This window comes from Camarhynchus parvulus, unplaced genomic scaffold, assembly GCF_901933205.1.
Source record: "Camarhynchus parvulus unplaced genomic scaffold, STF_HiC, whole genome shotgun sequence".
Classification (NCBI taxonomy): Eukaryota; Metazoa; Chordata; class Aves; order Passeriformes; family Thraupidae; genus Camarhynchus; species Camarhynchus parvulus.
Window position 1 is genome coordinate 45,444 of NW_022148820.1, and position 18,239 is coordinate 63,682.

Sequence of the window (18,239 nt, forward strand, 5' to 3'; positions counted from 1 at the left end):
TCCCTGAAAATGGGGCAAAAACGGAAAAATGGGTCAGAAACAGAACCAAAATCCTGAAAATGGGGCAATGGGTCAGGAACGGAACCAGAACCCCTGAAAATGGGGCAAAAAACGGGAAAAATGGGTCAGGAACCAAAATCCCTGAAAATGGGGCAAAAAACGGGAAAAATGGGTCGGGAACAGAACCAGAACCCCTGAAAATGGGGCAAAAAACGGGAAAAATGGGTCAGGAACGGAACCAGAACCCCTGAAAATGGGGCAAAAAACGGGAAAAATGGGTCAGGAACCAAAATCCCTGAAAATGGGGCAAAAAACGGGAAAAATGGGTCAGGAACCAAAATCCCTGAAAATGGGGCAAAAACGGGAAAAATGGGTCAGGAACCAAAATCCCTGAAAATGGGGCAAAAAACGGGAAAAATGGGTCAGGAACAGAACCAAAATCCCTGAAAATGGGGCAAAAACGGGAAAAATGGGTCAGAAACAGAACCAGAACCCCTGAAAATGGGGCAATGGGTCAGGAACGGAACCAGAACCCCTGAAAATGGGGCAAAAAACGGGAAAAATGGGTCAGGAACCAAAATCCCTGAAAATGGGGCAAAAAACGGGAAAAATGGGTCGGGAACAGAACCAGAACCCCTGAAAATGGGGCAAAAAACGGGAAAAATGGGTCAGGAACGGAACCAGAACCCCTGAAAATGGGGCAAAAAACGGGAAAAATGGGTCAGGAACGGAACCAGAACCCCTGAAAATGGGGCAATGGGTCAGGAACGGAACCAGAACCCCTGAAAATGGGGCAAAAAACGGGAAAAATGGGTCAGGAACCAGAACCCCTGAAAATGGGGCAAAAAACGGGAAAAATGGGTCAGGAACCAAAATCCCTGAAAATGGGGCAAAAAACGGGAAAAATGGGTCAGGAACAGAACCAGAACCCCTGAAAATGGGGCAATGGGTCAGGAACGGAACCAGAACCCCTGAAAATGGGGCAAAAACGGGAAAAATGGGTCAGGAACCAAAATCCCTGAAAATGGGGCAAAACGGGAAAAATGGGTCAGGAACCAAAATCCCTGAAAATGGGGCAAAAAACGGGAAAAATGGGTCAGGAACCAAAATCCCTGAAAATGGGGCAAAAAACGGGAAAAATGGGTCAGGAACAGAACCAAAATCCCTGAAAATGGGGCAAAAAACGGGAAAAATGGGTCAGAAACAGAACCAAAATCCCTGAAAATGGGGCAATGGGTCAGGAACGGAACCAGAACCCCTGAAAATGGGGCAAAAAACCGGAAAAATGGGTCAGGAACCAAAATCCCTGAAAATGGGGCAAAAAACGGGAAAAATGGGTCGGGAACAGAACCAGAACCCCTGAAAATGGGGCAAAAAACGGGAAAAATGGGTCAGGAACGGAACCAGAACCCCTGAAAATGGGGCAAAAAACGGGAAAAATGGGTCAGGAACGGAACCAGAACCCCTGAAAATGGGGCAATGGGTCAGGAACGGAACCAGAACCCCTGAAAATGGGGCAAAAAACGGGAAAAATGGGTCAGGAACCAGAACCCCTGAAAATGGGGCAAAAAACGGGAAAAATGGGTCAGGAACCAAAATCCCTGAAAATGGGGCAAAAAACGGGAAAAATGGGTCAGGAACCAAAATCCCTGAAAATGGGGCAAAAAACGGGAAAAATGGGTCAGGAACGGAACCAGAACCCCTGAAAATGGGGCAAAAAACGGGAAAAATGGGTCAGGAACAGAACCAGAACCCCTGAAAATGGGGCCAAAAACGGGAAAAATGGGTCAGGAACCAAAATCCCTGAACATGGGGCAAAAAACGGGAAAAATGGGTCAGGAACGGAACCAGAACCCCTGAACATGGGGCAAAAAACCGGAAAAATGGGTCAGGAACCAAAATCCCTGAAAATGGGGCAAAAAACGGGAAAAATGGGTCAGGAACGGAACCAGAACCCCTGAAAATGGGGCAAAAAACGGGAAAAATGGGTCAGGAACGGAACCAGAACCCCTGAAAATGGGGCAAAAAACGGGAAAAATGGGTCAGGAACCAAAATCCCTGAAAATGGGGCAAAAAACGGGAAAAATGGGTCAGGAACGGAACCAGAACCCCTGAAAATGGGGCAAAAAACGGGAAAAATGGGTCGGGAACGGAACCAGAACCCCTGAAAATGGGGCAAAAACGGGAAAAATGGGTCAGGAACCAAAATCCCTGAAAATGGGGCAAAAAACGGGAAAAATGGGTCAGGAACCAAAATCCCTGAAAATGGGGCAAAAACCGGGAAAAATGGGTCAGGAACAGAACCAGAACCCCTGAAAATGGGGCAAAAAACGGGAAAAATGGGTCAGGGACGGAACCAGAACCCCTGAAAATGGGGCAAAAAACGGGAAAAATGGGTCAGGAACCAAAATCCCTGAAAATGGGGCCAAAACGGGAAAAATGGGTCGGGAACAGAACCAGAACCCTGAAAATGGGGCAAAAACGGAAAATGGGTCAGGAACGGAACCAGAACCCCTGAAAATGGGGGGGAAAAACGGGAAAAATGGGTCAGGAACCAAAATCCTGAAAATGGGGCAAAAACGGGAAAAATGGGTCAGGAACCAAAATCCCTGAAAATGGGGCAAAAACCGGGAAAAATGGGTCAGGAACGGAACCAGAACCCCTGAAAATGGGGCAAAAAACGGGAAAAATGGGTCAGGGACGGAACCAGAACCCCTGAAAATGAGGCAAAAAACGGGAAAAATGGGTCAGGAAGAGAACCAGAATCCCTGAAAATGGGGCAAAAAACGGGAAAAATGGGTCAGGAACCAAAATCCCTGAAAATGGGGCAAAAAACGGGAAAAATGGGTCAGGAACGGAACAGAAATGGAAATTCGGGGATTGCCAAAAAAAAACCCGGCAAAAATCGGCGCAGAAATGGCCAAAATCGGCCGGGTTTGGGCTTTGGGGTTTTTGGGGTTTTGGGGATTTTGGGGTTTTTGGGGCAGAATTTTGGGGTTTTTGGGATTTTGGGGTTTTGGGATTTTGGGGCAGAATTTCGGGATTTTGAGGTTTTGGGATTTTGGGGTTTTTGGGCAGAATTTTGGGATTTTGCGGTTTTTGGGGTTTTGGGGTTTGGGGGGGTTGGAGTTTTGGAGTTTTTGGGATTTTGGGGTTTTTTGGGGTTTTGCGGTTTTTGGGATTTGGGGCTTTTTGGGATTTTGGGGCAGAATTTTGGGATTTTGGGGTTTTTGGGGTTTTAAGGTTTTTGGGGTCCCTGAGTCCATTTTTGGGGTGGATTTTGGGGTTTTTGGGGTCCCCGAGTCCATTTTTGGGGTGATTTTTGGGGTCCCCGAGTCCATTTTTTGGGGTGATTTTGGGTGTTTTTGGGGTGATTTTGGGGGTTTTTGGGGTGATTTTGGGTGGTTTTGGGGTGATTTTGGGGGTTTTTGGGGTGATTTTGGGTGGTTTTGGGTTCCCGTACCTGAGCTGGCCTCCAGGCTGAGGCTGTGGGGGGTCCTGGGGTGGATTTGGGGTTTTGTGGGGTTTTTGGGGGTGATTTTTGGTGTTTTTGGGGTGATTTTTGGTGTTTTTGGGCTGATTTTTGGGGTTTTTTGGGGTGGATTTTGGGGGTCCCCGAGTCCATTTTTGGGGGTGATTTTGGGTGGTTTTGGGTTCCCGTACCTGAGCTGGCCTCCAGGCTGAGGCTGTGGTGGGTCCCAGGGCGGATTTTGGGGTTTTTGGGGGTGGTTTTTGGTGGTTTTTGGGGTGCTTTTTGGTGTTTTTGGGGTGATTTTGGGTGGTTTTGGGGTGATTTTTGGTGTTTTTGGGGGGGTGTTTTTGGGTGGTTTTGGGTTCCCGTACCTGAGCTGGCCTCCAGGCTGAGGCTGTGGGGGGTCCTGGGGTGATTTTGGGGTTTTTTGGTGTTTTTGGGGTGATTTTGGGGGTTTTTGGGGTGATTTTGGGTGGTTTTGGGGTGATTTTGGGTGTTTTTGGGGTGGTTTTGGGGTGATTTTGGGTGTTTTTGGGGTGATTTTGGGTGGTTTTGGGGTGATTTTGGGTGTTTTTGGGGTGGTTTTGGGGTGATTTTGGGTGGTTGGGGTGATTTTGGGTGTTTTTGGGGTGTTTTTGGTGTTTTTGGGGTGATTTTGGGTGGTTTTGGGGTGGTTTTGGGGTGGTTTTGGGGGTTTTGGGGTGATTTTTGGTGTTTTGGGTGTTTTTGGTGTTTTTGGGGTGGTTTTGGGGTGATTTTGGGTGTTTTTGGGGTGGTTTTGGGGTGATTTTGGGTGTTTTTGGGGTGATTTTGGGTGGTTTTGGGGTGTTTTGGGGTGATTTTGGGGGTTTTGGGGTGATTTTGGGTGTTTTTGGGGGTGATTTTTGGTGTTTTTGGGGTGGTTTTGGGGTGATTTTGGGTGGTTTTGGGGTGTTTTTGGGGTGATTTTGGGTGGTTTTGGGTTCCCGTACCTGAGCTGGCCTCCAGGCTGAGGCTGTGGGGGGTCCTGGGGTGGATTTGGGGTTTTTTGGTGTTTTTGGGGTGATTTTGGGGGTTTTTGGGGGTGATTTTGGGTGTTTTTGGGGTGATTTTGGGTGTTTTTGGGGTGGTTTTGGGGTGATTTTGGGTGGTTTTGGGTGATTTTGGGGTGATTTTGGGTGTTTTTGGGGTGTTTTTGGGGTGATTTTGGGTGGTTTTGGGGTGGTTTTGGGGTGATTTTGGGTGGTTTTGGGTTCCCGTACCTGAGCTGGCCTCCAGGCTGAGGCTGTGGCCGCTGCCCCCCCCGCAGAGCGCCCCCAGCAGGGTGGGCTCCCCCTGCACCCCCGTCCAGCAGCGCCGGGAGCCCGTCGAAGGCGTACACGAAGCTGCCCTGTGCAGTTTGGGGCAAAATCCCACCGGTTTGGCAAAATTCGGGAAAATTCAGGGAGATTTGGGGATGTTCAGGGAGATTTTGGGGGGGCAAGCTTGAAAATCCCCCCAAAATCCCCTTCAAACCCCCCCAAAACCCCCAAAATTCATCGTTTTCTCCCCAAACTCCCCCCGCAAAAATCACAATTTTCCCTCGAAATCCCGCCTCAAAGAAATTCCCAATTTTCTCCAAATCCCACCCAAAAAATTCCCAATTTTCTCCAAATCCCTCCCAAAAAATTCCCAATTTTCTCCCAAGCCCCACCCAAAAAATCCCAATTCCCCCTCAAATTCCACCCAAAATTCCCAATTTTCCCTCCCAATCCCAATTTCCCCCCAAATTCTCAGTTTTTCCCCTCAAACCTCTCCAAAATTCCTGGTTTTCCCCCCTAAAATTCCCAATTTCACCCCCAAACCCCCCAAAATCCCAAGTCTTCCCCCCAAAACCCCAAAAATCCCAATTTTCCCCCAAAAATCCCGATTTCCCCCCAAAATTCCCATTTTCCCCCCCAAATCCAATTTCCCACCCAAAAATCCCAATTTTTCTCACAAAATTCCCATTTTCCCACCCACAACCCTGTTTTTTCCCCCCAAAATCCCAATTTTTCTCCTCCAACCCCCACAAAATCCCAATTTTTTCCCTGAAAATCCCCATTTTTCCCCCAAAACCCCTTTTTTTCCCCAAAATTCCCATTTCCCCCCCAAAATCCCAATTTTTCTCCCCCAACCCCCCAAATCCCAATTTTCCCCCCCAAAATTCCCATCTTTCCCCCTCAAAATCCCAGTTTTTCCCCCAAATCCCAATTTCTCACCAAAAATCCCAATTTTTTCCCTGAAAATCCCCATTTTTCCCCCCAAAATCCCAATTATCCCTCCCAAATCCAATTTCCCATCCAAAATACCAATTTTTTTCTCACAAAATTCCCATTTTCCCACCCACAACCCTGTTTTTTCCCCCCAAATTCCCAATTTTTCTCCTCCAACCCCCCAAAATCCCAATTTTTTCCTTGAAAATTGCCATTTTCCCTCCAAAATTTCCATTTTCCCCCCAAATCCCCATTTTTCCCCTAAAACCCCTTTTTTTTCCCCAAAATTCCCATTTCCCCCCCCAAAATACCAATTTTTCTCCTCCAACCCTCCCAAATCCCCATTTTTCCCTGAAAATTCCCATTTTCCCCCCCAAATTCCCAATTTCGCCCCCCAAAATCCCTTTTTTCCCCCCAAATCCCCATTTCCCCCCCAAATCCCCATTTTCCGCCCAAAATCCCCATATTTTCCCTGAAAATTCCCATTTTTCCCACCCACAACCACATTTTTCCCCCCAAAATTCCCATTTTTCTCCCCAAAATCCCCATTTTTTTCCCTGAAAATCCCCATTTTCCCCCCAAAATCCCAATTTTTTCCCTGGAAATCCCCATTTTTCCCCCCAAAATTCCCATTTCCCCCCCAAAATCCCAAAATTTCTCCTCCAACCCCCCCAAATCCCAATTATTCTCCTGAAAATTCCCATTTTCCCCCAAAATCCCCATTTTTCCCCTGAAAATCCCAATTTCCCCCCAAAATCCCCATTTTTCCCCTGAAAATCCCAATTTCCCCCCCAAAATTCCCATTTTCCCCCCAAAATCCCAATTTTTCCCCCCAAAATTCCCATTTTCCCCCGAAAATCCCAATTTCCCCCCCAAAATTCCCATTTTTCCCCCAAAATCCCAATTTTTCCCCCCAAAATTCCCATTTTCCCCCCAAAATCCCCATTTTCCCCTGAAAATCCCAATTTTTCCCCCCAAAATTCCCATTTTTCCCCTGAAAATCCCAATTTTTCCCCCAAAATTCCCATTTTTCCCTGAAAATCCCGATTTCCCCCCAAAATTCCCATTTTTCCCCGAAAATCCCAATTTTCCCCCAAAATTCCCATTTTTCCCCAAAACCGCAATTTTCCCCCCAAAATTCCCATTTTTCACCCCAAAACCGCAATTTTCCCCCCAAAATCCCCATTTTTCCCCCGAAAATCCCAATTTTTCCCCCCAAAATTTCCATTTTTCCCCTGAAAATCCCAATTCCCCCCCAAAATTCCCATTTTTCCCCCAAAAATCCCGATTTTTCCCCCCAAAATCCCCATTTTTCCCCTGAAAATCCCAATTTTTCCCCCAAAATTCCCATTTTTCCCCCGAAAATCCCAATTTTCCCCCCAAAATCCCCATTTTTCCCCAAAAAAACCCAATTTTTCCCCCCAAAATCCCCATTTTTCCCCTGAAAATCCCAATTTCCCCCCCAAAATTCCCATTTTCCCCGAAAATCCCAATTTCCCCCCCAAAATTCCCATTTATCCCCTGAAAATCCCCGATTTCCCCCGAAAATCCCAATTTTTCCCCCCAAAATCCCCATTTTTCCCCTGAAAATCCCAATTTCCCCCCCAAAATCCCCAATTTCCCCCCCAAAATTCCCATTTTTCCCCCAAAAATCCCGATTTTTCCCCCCAAAATCCCCATTTTTCCCCTGAAAATCCCAATTCCCCCCCAAAATTTCCATTTTTCCCCCCAAAAATCCCAATTTTTTGCCCCCCAAATCCCGATTTTTCCCCCGAAATCCCCGATTTTTCCCCCCCAAACCCGCATTTCCCCCTGCCCTCACCTGGCAGAGCTGCTCGCCGTCGGGCCGCAGGGTGAGGCCGATTTTGGGGCAATTCCGGGCGCTTTTGGGGCAGGGCCGGGGCCCCCCCGTGACCGAGAGCAGCCAGAGGCAGTGGGGGAGGGGCGGCCCCGCCTGCCCCGCCCGGGAGCCCAAATGCAGCGGGGCCCCGAGCGAGGGCAGCACGCGGCGGCCCCGGCACTGCCGCACGCACGCGCCCCCGTGCCTGGGGACAACATGGGAAACAAACAGTGGGAAAAATTCAGCCTTTCCGCCAGTTTCTCCTATTTCTGCCCGGCTTTTTTCGGATTTTTTTCTGATTTTTTTCTGATTTTTTTCTGATTTTTTTCTGATTTTTTCTGATTTTTTTCCTATTATTTCTCGATTTTTTTTCTGATTTTTTTTCCAATTTTTCCCGATTTTTCCCGATTTTTTTCTGATTTTTTCCCAAATTTTTTTCAATTTTTTTCTGATTTTTTCCCGACTTTTTCCTGATTTTTTCCTGATTTTTTCAGATTTGTTTCAGATTTTTTCCTGATTTTTTCTGATTTTTTTCTGATTTTTTTCTGATTTTTTCTGATTTTTTTCCTATTATTTCCCGATTTTTTTTCTGATTTTTTTTTCCAATTTTTTTTCCAATTTTTCCCGATTTTTCCCGATTTTTTTCTGATTTTTTCCCAATTTTTTTCCAATTTTTTGTGATTTTTTCCTATTTTTTCTCAATTTTTTCCTGATTTTTTCCGATTTTTTTTCAATTTTTTCTGATTTTTTTCCGATTTTTTTTTTTTTTTCGATTTTTTCCCTGATTTTTTCATTATTTTTTCCCAATTTTTCCCGATTTTTTTCTGATTTTTTCAGATACTTTTCTGGTTTTTTCCTGATTTTTTTCCGATTTTTTTCCTTTTTTTTTCCAATTTTTTTCCAATTTTTCTGAATTTTTTTTCAATTTCTTTCCTGTTTTTTTTCCAATTTTTTCTGATTTTTAGGTATTTTATTCTGATTTTTTTCAGGAGTTTTTGGGGATTTTTTTGGTGATTTTTAGGGATTTTTTTGGTGATTTTTAGGGATTTTTTTGGGCGCATTTTGGGGGTTTTTGGCTGCGGAGCCCAAATGCAGCGGGGCCCCGACAGCGAGGGCAGCACGCGGCGGCCCCGGCACTGCCGCACGCACGCGCCCCCGTGCCTGCATCGAGAAACGGACTTTTGGGGAAAAGCATCACTTCTGCCAGTTTCTCCTATTTTTCCCGACTTTTTTCTGATTTTTTTTCTGATTTTTTTCTGATTTTTTCTGATTTTTTTCTGATTTTTTCTGATTTTTTTCCTATTATTTCCCGATTTTTTTTTCTGATTTTTTTTTCCAATTTTTCCCGATTTTTCCCGATTTTTTTCTGATTTTTTCCCAATTTTTTTTCAATTTTTTTCTGATTTTTTCCCGATTTTTTTCTGATTTTTTCCTGATTTTTTTCAGATTTGTTTCTGATTTTTTCCTGATTTTTTTCTGATTTTTTTCCTGATTTTTTCTGATTTTTTCATGATTTTTTCATTTTTTTCCTTTTTTTCTGATTTTTTCCATTTTTTGACCCTTTTTTTCCCTTTTTTTTTTGTTTCTTCGGCAATTTTGGGGTCTCACCTGGGGTCGCCGTAGTAGCCAGGCACACACCTGTCCCAGTGGAGCCCCCTGGTGGTGGGGCCAGGCAATGACACCGCCCAGCCTGGCGCTTTGGGGCACTTTGGGCCATTTTGGGGCGGATTTTTTCCATTTTTTGACCGTTTTTTTCCCTTTTTTTTTTGTTTCTTCGGCAATTTTGGGGTCTCACCTGGGGTCCCCGTAGTAGCCAGGCACGCACTTATCCCAGTGGAGCCCCCTGGTGGTGTGGCCAGGCAATGACACCGCCCAGCCTGGCGCTTTGGGCCGTTTTGGGGCGGATTTTTTCCATTTTTTGACCGTTTTTTTCCCTTTTTTTGTTGTTTTTTCGCCAATTTTGGGGTCTCACCTGGGGTCGCCGTAGTAGCCAGGCACGCACTTATCCCAGTGGAGCCCCCTGGTGGTGGGGCCGGGCAATGACACCGCCCAGCCTGGCCCTTTGGGCCGTTTTGGGGCGGATTTTTTCCATTTTTTGACCGTTTTTTTCCCTTTTTTTTTTGTTTCTTCGGCAATTTTGGGGTCTCACCTGGGGTCGCCGTAGTAGCCGGGCGCGCAGCGGTCGCAGTGGGGCCCCGTGGTGGGCGGCAGGCAGTGGCAGAGCCCCGAGCTGCGGTGACAGAAGCCGCGCTCGGGGTCCCCGTGGCCGTGGCAGCCGCAGGGGCGGCACCCGCCGAGCCCGCCGGGGCCGAAACTGCCGGGGCGGCAGCGCTGGCACCGCGGGCCCTCCGTCCAGTCTGGGGCAAAAACACGGGAAATTGGTTAAAACGGGGAAAAGGGCAAAAAACCTGAGAAAAAACGGTGAAAAAATGGGGAAAATCGGTGGAAAAATGGGGAAAATCGGTGGAAAAACAGGGAAATAATGGGTTAAAATGGGGAAATAATGGGTTAAAATGGGGATTTGGGAGCCTCTGCTCACTGGTATTATGAGGGCCTCCGTCCAGTCTGGGGCAAAAACACGGGAAATTGGTTAAAATGGGGAAAAGGGCAAAAAAGCCGGGGAAAATCGGTGAAAAAATGGGGAAAATCGGTGGAAAAACGGGGAAATAATGGGTTAAAATGGGGAAATAATGGGTTAAAATGGGGATTTGGGAGCCTCTGCTCACTGGTACTGCGGGGCCCTCCGTCCAGTCTGGGGCAAAAACACGGGAAAATGGTTAAAATGGGGAAAAGGGCAAAAAACCCGGGGAAAATCGGTGAAAAAACGGGAAAATAACGGGTTAAAATGGGGAAATAATGGGGTTAAAATGGGGATTTGGGGGGATTTTGGGGTTTTTGGGAAGGGGTGGCAGCGCTGGCACCACGGGCCCTCCGTCCAGTCTGGGGCAAAAACACGGGAAATTGGTTAAAACGGGGAAAAGGGCAAAAAACCCGGGGAAAATCGGTGAAAAAACGGGGCAAAAATGGGGGAAAACGGGGTTAAAATGGGGATTTGGGGGGGGATTTTGCAGTTTTTGGGAAGGGGCGGCAGCGCTGGCACTGCGGGCCCTCCGTCCAGTCTGGGGCAAAAACACGGGAAATTGGTTAAAATGGGGAAAAAACTGTGAAAAAAATGCGGACAATCTTGGGGTGAATTTTGAGATTTTAGGCTGAATTTGGGATGAAATTTTTGGGATTTTGGGGTGAATTTAAGGTAAATTAGGGGTGAATTTGGGGTAAATTTGGGCTCCCAGATTTCTGATGTTCCTGGGGTGATTTTGGGATGAAAGTTTTGGGATTTTGGGGCAGAATTTGGGGACAAATGTGGAGTTTTTGGGACAAATTTCGCTGCTGGATTTTCACCCTCCTGGGGCTGATTTTGGGGTGAATTTTGGGGATTTTGTGGTGAATTTGAGCTGAATTTCAGCTCCCATATTTTTGAGGTTCCTGGGATGATTTTGGGGTGAATTTGAGTGAATTTTGGGGCGGAATTTAGGGTGATTTTGGGGGCGATTTTGGGGCAAATTTTGGTCCCAGATTTTTACCCTCCCAGGACTCATTTTGGGGTGGATTTTTGGGGAATTTGGGATGAATTTGGGGTAAATTAGAGTTCCCAGATTTTTGAGGTTTCTGGGGTGAATTTTGGGGTGATTTTGGGCACGAATTTGGCAATAAATGTGGAGTTTTTGGGACAAATTTCACTCCTGGATTTTCGCCCTGCCGGGGCTGATTTTGGGGTGAATTTGGGTGAATTTGGGGCTCACTCTGGCACTGGTCGCACACGCCGGGGCCCTGGCGCTCGCAGGAGCTCTGGAAGGGACAGACCCAGGATTTGGGGGGAATTTGGGGTAAATTTGGGGTCTCAGATTTCTGACCTTCCAGGGCTGATTTTGGGGTGAATTTTTGGGGGATTTTGGGATGAATTTGGGGTAAATTAGAGTTCCCAGATTTTTGAGGTTTCTGGGGTGAATTTGGGTGAATTTTGGGTGATTTTGGGCACGAATTTGGGGATAAATGTGGAGTTTTTGGGGCGATTTTGGGACAAATTTCGCTGCTGGATTTTCACCCTGTCGGGGCTGATTTTGGGGTGAATTTGGGTGAATTTGGGTGAATTTGGGGCTCACTCTGGCACTGGTCGCACACGCCGGGTCCCTCCCTGTCGCAGGAGCTCTGGAAGGGACAGACCCAGGATTTGGGGTGAATTTGGGTGAATTTGGGGCTCACTCTGGCACTGGTCGCACACGCCGGGGCCCTGGCGCTCGCAGGAGCTCTGGAAGGGACAGACCCAGGATTTGGGGTGAATTTGGGTGAATTTGGGTGAATTTGGGGCTCACTCTGGCACTGGTCGCACACGCCGGGTCCCTCCCTGTCGCAGGAGCTCTGGAAGGGACAGACCCAGGATTTGGGGTGAATTTGGGTGAATTTGGGTGAATTTGGGGCTCACTCTGGCACTGGTCGCACACGCCGGGGCCCTGGCGCTCGCAGGAGCTCTGGAAGGGACAGACCCAGGATTTGGGGTGAATTTGGGTGAATTTGGGGCTCACTCTGGCACTGGTCGCACACGCCGGGGCCCTGGCGCTCGCAGGAGCTCTGGAAGGGACAGACCCAGGATTTGGGGTGAATTTGGGGTAAATTTGGGGTCTCAGATTTCTGACCTTCCAGGGCTGATTTTGGGGTGAATTTTTGGGGGATTTTGGGATGAATTTGGGGTAAATTAGAGTTCCCAGATTTTTGAGGTTTCTGGGGTGAATTTGGGTGAATTTTGGGTGATTTTGGCCACGAATTTGGGGATAAATGTGGAGTTTTTGGGGCGATTTTGGGACAAATTTCGCTGCTGGATTTTCGCCCTGCCGGGGCTGATTTTGGGGTGAATTTGGGTGAATTTGGGGCTCACTCTGGCACTGGTCGCACACGCCGGGGCCCTGGCGCTCGCAGGAGCTCTGGAAGGGACAGACCCAGGATTTGGGGTGAATTTGGGTGAATTTGGGTGAATTTGGGGCTCACTCTGGCACTGGTCGCTACATGCGGGGCCCCTGGCGCCGTAGGAGCTCTGGAAGGGACAGACCCAGGATTTGGGGAATTTGGGTGAATTTGGGGCTCACTCTGGCACTGGTCGCACACGCCGGGGCCCTGGCGCTCGCAGGAGCTCTGGAAGGGACAGACCCAGGATTTGGGGGGAATTTGGGTGAATTTGGGGCTCACTCTGGCACTGGTCGCACACGCCGGGCCCTGGCGCCAGGAGCTCTGGAAGGACAGACCCAGGATTTGGGGTGAATTTGGGTGAATTTGGGTGAATTTGGGGCTCACTCTGGCACTGGTCGCGACACGCCTCGGGGCGCTCGCAGGAGCTCTGGAAGGGACAGACCCAGGATTTGGGGGTGAATTTGGGTGAATTTGGGTGAATTTGGGGCTCACTCTGGCACTGGTCGCACACGCCGGGGCCCTGGCGCTCGCAGGAGCTCTGGAAGGGACAGACCCAGGATTTGGGGTGAATTTGGGTGAATTTGGGGCTCACTCTGGCACTGGTCGCACACGCCGGGGCCCTGGCGCTCGCAGGAGCTCTGGAAGTTGCAGCCGCAGTCCAGGGAGCACTGCGGGGGCTCGGAGCCGTTGGGCGCTCGGGGGCTCGTCCAGCCCAGGTGACAAACGCAGGTGAAGTCGGGGGGCCCCGAGCAGGAGCCGTGGCCGCAGTCGGACAAACACCTGGGGGGAGAGGAACCCAAAATTCCCATTTTGGTACCATAAAAATCCAAAATTCCCACCAAAAAATCCGAATTCTGAACCCGTAATACACCAAAATGAACCCAAAAATCCCATTTTTGTACCATAAAAATCCAAAATTCCCAAAAAGAACTGAATTCTGAACCCATAATACACAAAAAGGAACCCAAAATTCCCATTTTTGCACCATAAAAATCCAAAATTCCAACAAAAAAAACTGAATTCTGAACCCATAATACACCAAAATGAACCCAAAATTCCCATTTTGGTACCATAAAAATCCAAAATTCCCACAAAAATCCGAATTCTGAACCCATAATACACCAAAATGAACCCAAAATTCCCATTTTTGTACCATAAAAATTCAAAATTCCAACAAAAAACCTGAATTTTGGCCACTAAGAATGGACAAATAAAGCCAAAATTCCCATTTTTGTACCATAAAAATCCAAAATTCCCAAAAAGAACTGAATTCTGGGCACCAAGAATGGAAAAATAAACCCAAAATTCCCATTTTGGTACCATAAAAATCCAAAATTCCCACCAAAAAACCTGAATTCTGAACCCATAATACACCAAAATTAACCCAAAATTCCCATTTTGGTACCATAAAAATCCAAAATTCCCAAAAAGAACTGAATTCTGGGCACCAAGAATGGACAAATAAAGCCAAAATTCCCATTTTTGTACCATAAAAATCCAAAATTCCCACAAAAAAATCCGAATTCTGAACCCGTAATACACCAAAATTAACCCAAAATTCCCATTTTTGTACCATAAAAATCCAAAATTCCAACAAAAAACCTGAATTTTGGCCACTAAGAATGGACAAATAAAGCCAAAATTCCCATTTTTGTACCATAAAAATCCAAAATTCCCAAAAAGAACTGAATTCTGGGCACCAAGAATGGAAAAATAAACCCAAAATTCCGATTTTGGTACCATAAAAATCCAAAATTCCCACAAAAAACTGAATTCTGAACCCATAATACACCAAAATTAACCCAAAATTCCCATTTTGTACCATAAAAATCCAAAATTCCCACAAAAAAATCCGAATTCTGAACCCGTAATACACCAAAATGAACCCAAAATTCACATTTTTGTACCATAAAAATCCAAAATTCCCAAAAAAAATCTGAATTCTGGGCACCAAGAATGGACAAATAAAGCCAAAATTCCCATTTTTGTACCATAAAAATCCAAAATTCCCACCAAAAAATCCAAATTCTGAACCCATAATACACCAAAATGAACCCAAAATTCCCATTTTTGTACCATAAAAATCCAAAATTCCCAAAAAAACCTGAATTCTGAACTCATAATACACCAAAATCAACCCAAAATTCCGATTTTTGTACCATAAAAATCCAAAATTCCCAAAAAAAACTGAATTCTGAACCCATAATACACCAAAATAAACCCAAAATTCCGATTTTTGTACCATAAAAATCCAAAATTCCCACAAAAAATCTGAATTCTGAACCCATAATACACCAAAATTAACCCAAAAATCCCATTTTTGTACCATAAAAATCCAAAATTCCAACAAAAAACCTGAATTTTGGCCACTAAGAATGGACAAATAAACCCAAAATTCCCATTTTGGTACCATAAAAATCCAAAATTCCCAAAAAAACCTGAATTCTGAACCCATAATACACCAAAATGAACCCAAAAATCCCATTTTGGTACCATAAAAATCCAAAATTCCCACAAAAAAATCCGAATTCTGAACCCGTAATACACCAAAATGAACCCAAAAATCCCATTTTTGTACCATAAAAATCCAAAATTCCCAAAAAAAATCTGAATTCTGGGCACCAAGAATGGACAAATAAAGCCAAAATTCCCATTTTGGTACCATAAAAATCCAAAATTCCCACAAAAAACCTGAATTCTGAACCCATAATACACCAAAATTAACCCAAAATTCCCATTTTTGTACCATAAAAATCCAAAATTTCCACCAAAAAATCTGAATTCTGGGCACCAAGAATGGAAAAATAAACCCAAAATTCCAATTTCTGTACCACAGAAATCCAAAATTCCCATCAAAAAATCTGAATTCTGAACCCATAATACACCAAAATTAACCCAAAATTCCCATTTTGGTACCATAAAAATCCAAAATTCCCAAAAAGAACTGAATTCTGAACCCATAATACACCAAAATGAACCCAAAATTCCCATTTTTGTACCATAAAAATCCAAAATTCCCAAAAAGAACTGAATTCTGAACCCATAATACACAAAAAGGAACCCAAAATTCCCATTTTTGTACCATAAAAATCCAAAATTCCCAAAAAGAACTGAATTCTGAACCCATAATACACAAAAAGGAACCCAAAATTCCCATTTTTGTACCATAAAAATCCAAAATTCCCAAAAAAAACTGAATTCTGAACCCATAATACACCAAAATGAACCCAAAATTCCCATTTTGGTACCATAAAAATCCAAAATTCCCAAAAAAACCTGAATTCTGAACCCATAATACACCAAAATGAACCCAAAATTCCCATTTTTGTACCATAAAAATCCAAAATTCCCACAAAAAACCTGAATTCTGAACCCATAATACACCAAAATGAACCCAAAAATCCCATTTTTGTACCATAAAAATCCAAAATTCCCAAAAAAACCTGAATTCTGAACCCATAATACACCAAAATGAACCCAAAATTCCCATTTTTGTACCATAAAAATCCAAAATTCCCAAAAAGAACTGAATTCTGAACCCATAATACACAAAAAGGAACCCAAAATTCCCATTTTTGCACCATAAAAATCCAAAATTCCCAAAAAAAACTGAATTCTGAACCCATAATACACCAAAATGAACCCAAAATTCCCATTTTGGTACCATAAAAATCCAAAATTCCCAAAAAAACCTGAATTCTGAACCCATAATACACCAAAATGAACCCAAAAATCCCATTTTGGTACCATAAAAATCCAAAATTCCAACAAAAAACCTGAATTTTGGCCACTAAGAATGGACAAATAAAGCCAAAATTCCCATTTTTGTACCATAAAAATCCAAAATTCCCACAAAAATCTGAATTCTGGGCACTAAGAATGGAAAAATAAACCCAAAATTCCCATTTTGGAACCATAAAAATCCAAAATTCCCACAAAAAATCCGAATTCTGAACCCATAATACACCAAAATGAACCCAAAATTCCCATTTTTGTACCATAAAAATCCAAAATTTCCACCAAAAAATCTGAATTCTGGGTACTAAGAATGGAAAAATAAACCCAAAATTCCGATTTTGGTACCATAAAAATTCAAAATTCCCACAAAAAACTGAATTCTGAACCCGTAATACACCAAAATTAACCCAAAATTCCCATTTTTGTACCATAAAAATCCAAAATTCCCACAAAAAAATCTGAATTCTGAACCCATAATACACCAAAATGAACCCAAAATTCCCATTTTGGTACCATAAAAATCCAAAATTCCCACCAAAAAATCCAAATTCTGAACCCATAATACACCAAAATTAACCCAAAAATCCCATTTTTGTACCATAAAAATCCAAAATTCCCAAAAAAAATCTGAATTCTGGGCACCAAGAATGGAAAAATTAACCCAAAATTCCGAATTTTGTACCATAAAAATCCAAAATTCCCAAAAAAAATCTGAATTCTGGGCACTAAGAATGGAAAAATAAACCCAAAATTCCCATTTTGGTACCATAAAAATCCAAAATTCCCACAAAAAAGCCAAAATCTGGGCACTTACAATGCAAAAATGAACCCAAAATTCAGATTTTTGTGCCATAAAAATCCAAAATTCCCACCAAAAAATCTGAATTCTGGGTACTAAGAATATAAAACTCCAATTTCCCCCATCTTTCCCCAATTTTCCTCCAATTTTCCTCCAATTTACCCCAGCTTCTCCCCTTTTTCCTCCCAAATTTTCTCCCAATTTTCCTCCTAATTCCCTTTCAATTTTTCCCATTTTTCTTCCAATTTTTCTCGAATTTTCCCCAAATTTTCTCCCCAATTTCCCCCCCCACTCATCCCCCGTTTCCCCCCGTATCTCGGCCGTTTCTCGGCCGATTTTCGCCCTTTTTTTTTTGTTTTTGCCCAAATTTTCCCAATTTTTTGCCCAATTTTCCCCACAATTTTCCCCATTTTTCCTCCAGTTTTTCCCATATTTTCACCCAGTTTTCCTTATTTTTTCAGCCAATTTTTGCCCAATTTGCCTGCAATTTTTCCCATTTTCTCCTCCAATTTCCCCCATCTTTCCCCAATTTTCCTCCAATTTTCCTCCAATTTACCCCAGCTTCTCCCCTTTTTCCTCCCAAATTTTCTCCCAATTTTCCTCCTAATTCCCTTTCAATTTTTCCCGTTTTTCTTCCAATTTTTCCCAATTTTTCCACCAATTTTTCTCGAATTTTCCCCAAATTTTCTCCCAATTTTCCTCCTAATTTCCTTTCAATTTTTCCCAATTTTTCCGCCAATTTTTCTCGAATTTTCCCCAAATTTTCTCCCCAATTTCCCCCCACTCATCCCCCATCTCCCCAATCTCTCGCCGTTTTCTCAGCCGATTTTAACTTTTTTTTGTTTTTGCCCAAATTTTCCCAATTTTTTGCCCAATTTTCCTCCAATTTACCCCAGTTTCTCCCATTTTTCCTCCCAAATTTTTCCCATATTTTCTCCCAATTTTCCTCCCATTTTTTCACCCAATTTTCCCCCCACTCATCCCCCGTTTCCCCCGTATCTCGGCCGGTTCTCGGCCGATTTTCGCGCTTTTTTTTTTTGGTTTTGCCCAAATTTTCCCAATTTTTTGCCCAATTTTCCCCACAATTTTCCCCATTTTTCCTCCAGTTTTTCCCATATTTTCACCCAGTTTTCCTTATTTTTTCAGCCAATTTTTGCCCAATTTGCCTGCAATTTTTCCCATTTTCTCCTCCAATTTCCCCATCTTTTCTCCAAT

The 18,239-nt window shown here is 44.3% G+C and overlaps 1 protein-coding gene across 1 annotated transcript in view; it reads right to left on the reverse strand.

The window, feature by feature from the left end:
- The window catches only part of LOC115917110 (multiple epidermal growth factor-like domains protein 8), a 76,911-nt gene that overhangs the window by 40,476 nt on the left and 18,196 nt on the right, over window positions 1-18,239 (reverse strand). Inside the window, 4 exon segments of the mRNA XM_030970840.1 lie at window positions 4,714-4,841; window positions 7,508-7,730; window positions 9,675-9,882; window positions 13,080-13,267. Coding sequence (XP_030826700.1) covers window positions 4,714-4,841; window positions 7,508-7,730; window positions 9,675-9,882; window positions 13,080-13,267 — 747 coding nt within the window.